Here is a 10,189-nt window from a genome sequence, read left to right as displayed (position 1 = left end):
CTCAGGGAACCATGGTTACATAAGTAACCTGAGACGATTTCTTTGACACTGGCAACACGATTGCTGAAATATGATTGGATAAAAGCTCTAATATAAACATACACTGCTGGAAGCAGTGCAACCAAGAGAAAAGCTATGAAATGAAGAGAATAGACTATTGGAAATAATTTTATACACATTTATGGAAAAATATATTAAACTAAATCAGTGATTCTGATAGTGTTTAGTCCAGCAGAGAAGGCTTTGCTGGCCCTGACGGCCCACCACTGTTTATTAGGATGTCTGGATGAACACTTTTACCTGGTTCTCAACATTTAATCTCATGGTGATCCTCAGACTTTTGTTTCGTGCCACTTTCGGTTTGTTTGGCTTCCCATACAAAGTCAATGTAAGAGAAGAAATTGTACATGGTGACTGTAAAATGTTGCTTAAAATATTTCTTCAGACAACTCATTACGACTAACCGCCATTGCCTAGAAGAGTTAATGATACGCGCCAAATTATTGTGGGTTATTGTTACAGCTTCCGTTTCAAGTGAAATTAGCTGTCATCAACTACTGAAATCTTTTCTAATTTCAGTTATGCGTATGAATGTATTTTACTAAGATTGATCTTTTAGTTTCACTCGTGTTTGTAAGAGGTTTTTCAATTCTGCATATAAATGTATTTCACAAAGGTTAATCAATGTTTTCACTAGTGTATGCAAGAGGTTTTTCAGCAATGTATGAATGAATTTCACTATGGTTGATCAATATTTTTAATTTCACTCGTGTTTGTAAGAGGCTTTTCAATAATTATGACCTATATGGCCCCTCATATCTTTCTGATTCCTGTACACTTGTGCAGTGATTATCACAGAAGCAGTGGATTAATATTTCTCAGATAAAAAAAGACGTGTGAATTTTACATGTAGCGTCCAAAACACTTTCCATTCTACAGGTTGTTAACACAGTGCCTTTATGTACATGAAGAAAGTTCTAGATAGCCATAAATTATTTTAATAATAAGAGTTGCGTATTTTGTTTTATTTTGATAAACATGACATACGTAATATTAACATTAAGATTGCGTAAAAAGAGCTTTTACTGTTATAAAAACAATAATTGAAGGTCTTATCCAGATTTTCTGTGAATGTGCGAGACTTCAGGTTAATTCGCCGCTGTAGGGGAATAACGAGAATGACAAAGTGCAGTCAAGGGTAAAACTGTTTGCACTACAAACCAGTGTGTTCATAATTAATTTAATACATTAAAATAATATGGTAAGACACACCAGCTTGCAATATCAAGCAGCAAAATTAGCTGTTCTGTACAGCTAAAAACAGCTGGAACCGAATGACAACGGAAGCCAGACCCATTAAATTTACAAATGGCCTCACCCGCTCTTACGGGAAAAATAAGGTGGATAAAATAAAGTCAAAACCCATGTCATGTGCCTAATGGTTCATATTTAAGAATAGTAGGGATGGATTTCGTGGGAAACTGCCTAGGCCTACGTAATTCGCAAATACGAAAATCTGTAAACAAAAAAAGCTAACTCGCATGTATTGGAGTGTGTAATAATTATCGTAGGAGGTTATTGAAAGTATAGAGCAGGGCCGTTTCTAGCCAATTTGACACCCTAGGCGAAATCCCTATCCCTACAGTATGTATATATTTATATATATACATATATGTATATTCTTTTCAGACGCCAGTTGCTTGTCACATTCAAATTGGTTGTCATAGTAACGACACTAATTTGTGGAGATTCAGTGCGATTTAGATATTATCAATGGCTACTTTTTTGACTTTATTTGTTTTTTGTTCAATTTTTTGTTGTTGTTTCTTGAAACATTGACTTAAAGTGTCAGTTATTGCATTATTATTTCAGTCAAACCTATAAAACCCCTTTGTTACCCCAAACTACATATAAAAGCTTTATCAGTGGCATAAAAGTAACCAATACAAATATTTGGACAAATGTGCCACAAAAGTGTCACAAATACTGCCTAAACAAAATACTGATTTTGTGCACTTTATTTACTGTACCAATATTTTAAATTGGCCTTTGAACTTAGCTTTATTGCATGGCAAAAAAAAGTGTTACCTTGCCAAAGCACTGACAGAGCCCACTGATCTAATGGCGTTGTTGAGCGCTCCAAATGCAAACTTTGCATGCAACAATCAGGCAGCAATTGACAGCACTCTGATCTAGTGGCATACAGGCATCGTCAGATTGACAGTACTCTAGCCCAATAATGTTGGGGGATCCAGTGCAGGCGGCAGTCATATTTCAGGGTGACATTGCCACTCTTTATCACAAACCTGCTAAAAGTCCCAGTACGTGCGCTCATTGGCGCCCCTTCAGCTGGTGGCGCCCTAGGCGACCGCCTAGCTCGCCTATGCCTAGAAACGGCCCTGGTATAGAGAATAGATTGATAAGGTTTGAGGAGATCTGCGAGCACATAAACGGGATGCACAAGTGTATAAAGCTTCATTTAATGACCTCTAAACTTTTCTTATGCCAGTTTGAAAATGTTTTTAATTTCACAAATGTTTGACAATGTTTCCAATAAGTCAAAAAAAGCGCATTAAATATGGCACCTGCTCAGATAACATTTTATTTTATTTGTTTTAGTTTTGCATGTGTACACCAGTGCAGAGGCAAAAAACAACTAAAACATTCATGACGCATGCAGTTTTATTTATTTTTTTACCACTAGAGGACAAACAGTTACATAGTGATGCTGTAAAGCAGTGGTCACCAAACTTTTTAGGCCCAAGATCCCTGATCTCGGCCTTTATAAAAGACAAGAATTGATAGAAAAAGACATCCCAGCTTGTGCTTCAAATTTGAGGTATTTTACTTAGGCTAGTATTTTAATTAGTGATGCGCCGGTCATAGCTGATCCAGAATTCAGATTTTCTTTTTTTTTAACTAGCAAATTGGATTCTGATACTGATTTTTTTTAAGCAAATTTATTTATTGGCTATTTGCTTTATAACAAACAAACTGGCTTCAAACAAAAATATCTAGCCATTTGAAATTAGAGGCAACCACTGCATTTTAATCACGATCTGCACGGGCAGTTGTTTTTTATTTGATTTAGATTAATTTCAGGATTTAAAACAAAAACAGAATGGTCTGACTTTAGGTGCTACATAAAAACATCTGCGCGAAACAACAGCAGGTTTTGAATGAGACGCACTCTCTGACAGCAGGTGGCACTAATGAACAGGGTTGCCAGGTTTTCACAATAAATAGAAATACATCAAATACATTCAGTTGAACAATAGTGTCACAGTGTGTTCAAAGAAAACATGGTTGTGTTAAAGCAGACTTGTTTGTCTAAATTGTTGTAACTTATTGTTTTGAATACATTTCGTAACAGTTCATGTAGAAACTGAAAGTAATCTACACTGTAAAAAACTGTCATTTCAACTGAAAATATATACGTTTATGCTCCCTTAAAATTATAAAGTTTAGTCAAGTTGTCACTTAGTACAATTTAACATTTCAAGTTGAATAAATAGTGTAAAGGTTCACATACTTTTTCCCTGAAACTGTATATAGCATAGACCATTTCCAGAGGACAATATAGGCTACTCTTAACAATAAATCAAGTAGTTATCCAATCTTTTTCATTGGATGTAAAATGTAGCACTATGCTGAAGGTTTAGAAACACAAAAATAAATGGTATAAAATGTTGTTAGCTTATTGTCAGTCAACATCACTACCTAAAATATAAAAGGCTACATCTTAATACAAATTATTCTAGGAATCTAGATAAAACAGTAATAAAACAAGCAGCCTAGAAGCTGATCTAAAATCACTTTGTCAGGATTTTTCTGGGTGGTCTGGCAACTGTGGATATAATTGATATTCCTGATAAAGAGGTGGAGCTGATGGGTCAGACTGATGTGAATCTGAAGGACCAAATTGACCAGGAGGTCCAGTGTAACTAGGAGAAGTGAACTGACCCGGAGGTCCAGGATAACCAGGAGCAGGAAACTGACTCAGAGAAGGTCCATAGTAGCCAGGGGCACCAAACTGACCAGGTGGACCAACTACATTATGTGGTGGGGCTAGTGGAGCCATAGGAGGTGGGTTGGGGTACATATTGCTTTCTGGTGGTTGATTCCAGATTCCAAAGTCACTGTTAGTAGCACCAGACACAGTCTGAGGAGGAAGAATCACAACTGGGAATTTGATTTCCGGATCTGAGGCATATGGCACATCCAGGTAGACCTAGACAGAAAACATAGATATTGAAAAACAAATGATTCAATAAGGAATGGGTAATGACAACAGAAAGAAACCCATCTCAAATCAGCGATCATCATATCATTTGATTTAAAATAGTTAACATGGAGATCCAACTTGATATGCCATTCTGAATATGAATGTGAATATGAATAGATATGCCATTCTGTCTTTTCTTTAAATGCTAAAACTCACCCTGAGTCTGTACTCAACCTTGAGGACCCTACAGTTTAGGATAGAGATGGTAAGGCTGGGAGGAATGGACAGCACTTTGGTAACAGTTTTCTTTGAGTTCGGCTCAATGGGTTCCCCTTCCTCTTTAAGCAGGTCATGTGTGTGAAGTTTTCTCTTGCCTTTTGCAAAAAAACTGTATTTTTCATACAGGCAGTATTTTGGCTTGATTGCACGGGAAGAATTGTTCTGAACTTCAGCCAAAACTTTCAAGCCCTCTCCTGTAGCGAAACACAACAAGACAGTTAAATTATAATCAGTGTTGGGAAAAGTTACTTTTAAAAGTAATGCGTTACTCCCTAAAAAAAGTAACTAATTACATTACTTAGTTACTTTTTATGGAAAGTAATGCGTTATATTACTTTTGCGTTACTTTCGTGTTACTTTTTAAATATAAGCAGGACTTGATTGTTTTTAATATAAGAAGTTCTATTTATAGCAAATATAAAAGCCCTTTCACACCAAAAAGTGTAATGAATAAACCTCAGGCTGAAGCAAAAGTAAATTCACGTCTGTACAGTAGAACGCAGGAGAAGAAACACTCTTCAGCAATAAAAAAAACAAAGCACAATTGTTAGTTTCTCTAAAGTCATTTTTGCTTATTAGTATGGTTGAACTGGATCATCAAAGGTCAGCAGCAAAGACATCAGTAAATAAAATGGTATTATACAACAAGACAGTTCAATTATAATCAGTGTTGGGAAAAGTTACTTTTAAAAGTAATGCATTACTCCCTAAAAAAAGTAACTAATTACATTACTTAGTTACTTTTTATGGAAAGTAATGCGTTATATTACTTTTGCGTTACTTTCGTGTTACTTTTTAAATATAAGCAGGACTTGATTGTTTTTAATATAAGAAGTTCTATTTATAGCAAATATAAAAGCCCTTTCACACCAAAAAGTGTAATGAATAAACCTCAGGCTGAAGCAAAAGTAAATTCACGTCTGTACAGTAGAACGCAGGAGAAGAAACACTCTTCAGCAATAAAAAAACAAAGCACAATTGTTAGTTTCTCTAAAGTCATTTTTGCTTATTAGTACGGTTGAACTGGATCATCAAAGGTCAGCAGCAAAGACATCAGTAAATAAAATGGTATTAGATACATTTGTGTTATTTAACATTTAATTATTGCAGGTTTGCGTCATATTCTGAGTTCTGAGTGATATTCTGCATTTCACTGTTTTAATTCATTTTGATGAATACTAAATCTGTTTTTTGTGAGTGGGATGAATTAATGCACATTCACATTTAGTCTAGAACTACAGTAACATCATGTTAACACAGCGCACACAACGCCTCTGTACTCCCGATTTCTCCCAATATGGGGACAGGAGAGCTGTCAGTCAATAAATAGGAAAACAAAGTAACTGGCATTACTTTTTTGAAAAAGTAACTCAGATATTTTCTTGTAAATTAAAAAGGTAATGCGTTACTTTACTAGTTACTTGAAAAAAGTAATCTGATTACGTAACTCGCATTACTTGTAATGAGTTACCCCCAACACTGATTATAATTACTGGGTAAAATATCATAGAAACTATGACTCTGTCTGCCTTTTGACAAAATAGACCTCTTAATTCAGAATGCATGTTAAATAGGAGATATAAAAATACACAACTGAAAATTAAAAAAAAATGTACAGTACAGATAACATTGATTGTATTGTACATCCTCTTTAAATTATTTGTTTTCCCAGAAGAAGAACAACAACAAGTAGAACCAGTTCTAGAAGTGGTGCGTGGGTTTAAACGGGGGAGAGAACTTATGGTTTCAAGTTTATGTTTCAAGCCTGACATGTGTAACTTCTTTGTCAGCTATTACAACAGCTGAAAACACATGATCTAAAAAGACCTTGTTCCTCATCGTAATCTACTTGCTTACAAGAGTGCTCACAGACCGTAAACATGAAACTCAAGCATGGAAAAGTCCATCTACCGGTGTTCACCTACTCCACAAAGATATTTACAATTTTACATACATTTAATCTTGTTACAGATGTACAGAAATGGTTTAAATAAGGCTTTCCTTGAAATGGTTGTTTACAATCATCAAACTAGAGTTTATTGACAATATGAGAAAAGACAGCTGAGATGTTATAAGAAATATAACATTACCAAGGTGGTATCCCATTTTCTCAGTGTTTATGTTCATGGAGACACTCCCAGGGTTGAAGAGTTTCATTTGTTTATCTTTGGTTCCATACTGAGGTGCCTAAACAAGGCAAAACATAAAATACAGAGGTGAGAGAACCTCAAAATATATAGATAGGCTATGTATGGTAAAGCCATACGTGGGATTTTAGATGTAATCTCACCATTAGTTCAGGATTGGACTCATCTGGTCTGGGGACATAGTGAAACTCTGCTTTGTCTTTGCTAGAAACACGCATTGACCTGGATAGTTTTGTCTCCAAAGTGTAGACAACTTTTCCAACTGAGCATTTGAAGGTTGGTGGGAAGTGCCTTTAGGGAAAATAAATGCCTTATGTAAACCTGTACAGCAGGAATAAGTCACATTAAAAGGTTGATATATATATATAGGTAAAGTAGTTTGGCATGAAGTTCCATTTTATTAACTATATTTTAATATTTTAGAAAAAATATATAATATACATTCAATATATTTATATTAAATTTAAGCAGTCAAAGCATTTTGTTTTAATTTATTAATAATCAAAGTCAGTGTGGCATAATCAACATGCAAATGGAAGAAAAATCCTTGTTCATTTGCATGTATTCAAGACACAAAGTAGCCTTTTGGCATTTTTGTTTTAGTTTGAATTGTATACATTTTTTAACTATGAAAACACCATGAATACAAAGATTATATATATTAAAAAAAGGTACATTTAAAACATTGTTCTTATCATTCTTTCCCCCGTAACTTACTGTTGAGGCAACTGAAAGGTGAATGGGTAAACATGACGCCCTGTTGCCACAACAGACGAATCTATGAAAAATCAAATCAAAGATCAGAATATTTTAAGTTTAATTCTCACAGCTCTTTTTGTAATATTCATCTAAAGTCGCGAACAGACTTACACGGCTGTCCTGATGGATCTTTCAGCATTTCATTTCCTACAAGATCAAGTAACGCAATAAAACTGGTTAAATCGACCTGGTTTCTTCAAACTGTAAAACAAAACCTACAGCTGTAGTTCCTCTTACCATTATGTTTATCCTCCCGAACAAAGAATCTCTCAACCGAATAATACTTCTCCTTGTCCGAGTAAACAACCGTGGTTTTTCCGTAATGCTCGCTCCAGCACACCTCTGCTTTCCCTTTGAGCTTCACACTCAACGACTGCATGTGTGTGTTATTCGCTACATCCAGAATGACTTGTCCCGATATAAAATCCCCGCTACAAAACGCAATAAAACTGGTTAAATCGACCTGGTTTCTTCAAACTGTAAAACAAAACCTACAGCTGTAGTTCCTCTTACCATTATGTTTATCCTCCCGAACAAAGAATCTCTCAACCGAATAATACTTCTCCTTGTCCGAGTAAACAACCGTGGTTTTTCCGTAATGCTCGCTCCAGCACACCTCTGCTTTCCCTTTGAGCTTCACACTCAACGACTGCATGTGTGTGTTATTCGCTACATCCAGAATGACTTGTCCCGATATAAAATCCCCGCTGGTGAAGGTATTGCTCTGATTGATAGGATTGTAAGTAACAGAAATGTTTTTCACAGTGAGGGACATTATGTCTTGTGGTGGCAATATCTGCTTCTGACGTCTGAACTGAATGAAATATCACTTTTTACTCAGGCACGTGACTGCAGGAAACAATCAAGGAAGTATATGGGCTCCCAGCTGTGGGTGGGACATGCTGTGGTTTGAAGCTATTTTTAGCTGAGGTTTACACTCTAAAAGATCCTGGGTTTTGGTAGTGTTACTCAGATCCTGGGTCAGACCCAGCGGTTGAGTTATTTATCGCGGTGTTTGAGTCTACAGTACAGGCATGGCCAAAAGATTGGCAGTGACATAAATGTTGTGTTTTGCAAAGTTTGCTGCTTGGTGTTCATTCACATTGTTTCTAGGTTATTGTGTAGAGTGATCAGATGCATTTTAAATAATTGCTATTGGTCAAAAAATGAACTTTTCACACACACACACACACACATCTTTTAACATTTTTTATCCTGACACAAAATGACCAGCTAGCATTAAACAGGGCTTAAAGTAATACTACATAAAATAAAATAAAACTTGTTGATATGCACTTTCGAGTCCATGAGCTCGCCTACCAATGGTATGAGATGAGCACAGCTTTCACTCTCAACCAAACTAACATTACTAGCCAATCAGAATGTTTTGCTCTTATAAACACGAGACGCGCATGTATCCAAATGCAGAGTCGCAGCCCTGATGAATGGAGAAGCGCGACACGTTGAAAAAGCTGCGAGGCGCAATGTTCAAAGATGTCCATCTAGCGCATATTTACATAGAAAAACTCATTAAAAAGCAGCGGAGCTTTGTAAACAGCTCAGAGTAATCATGTCATCTCCATAAGAACGATATGATTGCCAGAACAAATTTACCGGGGGTGTGGTCATGTTCACACATGATCTCTTAATGGTAATTTACCAGTAAAGACTGTATGTGTGAAAGGGGCTAAACTCTTCCTTTGCATATGCTGTGAATTTGAATTGTTCATTTGGGGAAACTGTGCCTTTTCTCAATAGAGTTGTAACGTAAATAATTTATAAACCTTTGCCAGCACAGGAGAATAGGCTACTTGATATTTCTAAATATGCCATTTATTGTACATCGCGATTTCAAAATAAAAGTTTCTGAGTTTGCATGTTCACCAAATATTAAAAAAGTATATAATTGCCAAATATTCAAATTGAATGGATTTAAACATCGTTTAATCACGCTGTAAAGTGAAACGTCACCGGGCCGTTGGCGCCCTCTGCAGGTATTTGTTATAATACAACGTACTTAAGTTTGTTATGTTCATTATGCAGGGGCGGACTTACCCATTAGGCAAAGGTAGGCGACCGCCTTGGGCCCCCAAAAGCCAAGGGCCCCCTAAAATGCTTTTCATATAGGATATGCGCATTACACGCGAACGTTTGCTGTTTAAGGTGTTTATTACCACAACAACCGTCCCAGTCTGTGGCGCCTGCAGGTGTACGGCTGTACGCACTGTGTGTACCATGAGCGCTCAGACTGACCTGAGATTTGCCCCGCAGACACTTCAGCTGTTATTATAGACCTGTGTGTCCCGTATTTCTGTCGACTGAACCCATGCCGTTAATTATGAATTTATCAGTCTTTTGCATGCCAAAGTCAATTTCTGCATAGAAATATTACGCCAAATAGAAACAGAAAATCGTGCTATACTACGCACTTGTAATCGGGCTAGCCTACAACAATGAGTTTGTTGGCTATTTTACAAATGGGAATACAACAAATTCATGACAATGTTTACATTCAAGCTACCGAAAAAGCAGCTATACAATTATAGGACAAAGTTTTACATACAGTGGGTACGGAAAGTATTCAGACCCCCTTAAATTTTTCACTCTTTGTTATATTGCAGCCATTTGCTAAAATCATTTAAGTTAATTTTTTCCCCTCATTAATGTACACACAGCACCCCATATTGACAGAAAAACACAGAATTGTTGACATTTTTGCAGATTTATTAAAAAAGAAAAACTGAAATATCACATGGTCCTAAGTATTCAGACCCTTTGC

The 10,189-nt window shown here is 36.2% G+C and overlaps 1 protein-coding gene across 1 annotated transcript; it reads right to left on the bottom strand.

The window, feature by feature from the left end:
- Window positions 1-3,538: 3,538 nt before the first annotated feature.
- Window positions 3,539-8,282, bottom strand: LOC107565676 (arrestin domain-containing protein 3-like). Its single transcript, XM_016250936.1, has 7 exons — window positions 7,924-8,282; window positions 7,522-7,557; window positions 7,369-7,429; window positions 6,795-6,942; window positions 6,595-6,691; window positions 4,442-4,698; window positions 3,539-4,231 (listed from the first exon to the last, which is right to left on the bottom strand). The coding sequence occupies exons 1-7, from the start codon at window positions 8,183-8,185 to the stop codon at window positions 3,821-3,823; spliced, it is 1,272 nt and encodes a 423-aa protein (XP_016106422.1). The 5' UTR covers window positions 8,186-8,282; the 3' UTR covers window positions 3,539-3,820.
- Between the last annotated feature and the right edge of the window lie 1,907 nt (window positions 8,283-10,189).

This window comes from Sinocyclocheilus grahami, unplaced genomic scaffold, assembly GCF_001515645.1.
Source record: "Sinocyclocheilus grahami isolate Dianchi unplaced genomic scaffold, SAMN03320097.WGS_v1.1 scaffold1016.1, whole genome shotgun sequence".
NCBI classification, from domain to species: domain Eukaryota; kingdom Metazoa; phylum Chordata; class Actinopteri; order Cypriniformes; family Cyprinidae; genus Sinocyclocheilus; species Sinocyclocheilus grahami.
Note: the sequence above shows the minus strand (reverse complement) of the source record. Positions and strands in the feature narration are given on the sequence as shown.

Bases quoted from the DNA above. Each gene is read 5' to 3' on its own strand.
- LOC107565676 (XM_016250936.1), bottom strand. From the start codon at position 8,185: ATGTCCCTCACTGTGAAAAACATTTCTGTTACTTACAATCCTATCAAT. The intron at 6,692-6,794 runs GTGAGATTACAT...TGCCTTGTTTAG, and splicing joins AGTCCAATCCTGAACTAATG to GCACCTCAGTATGGAACCAA. The intron at 4,232-4,441 runs GTGAGTTTTAGC...TTTTCTGTCTAG, and splicing joins AGGTTGAGTACAGACTCAGG to GTCTACCTGGATGTGCCATA.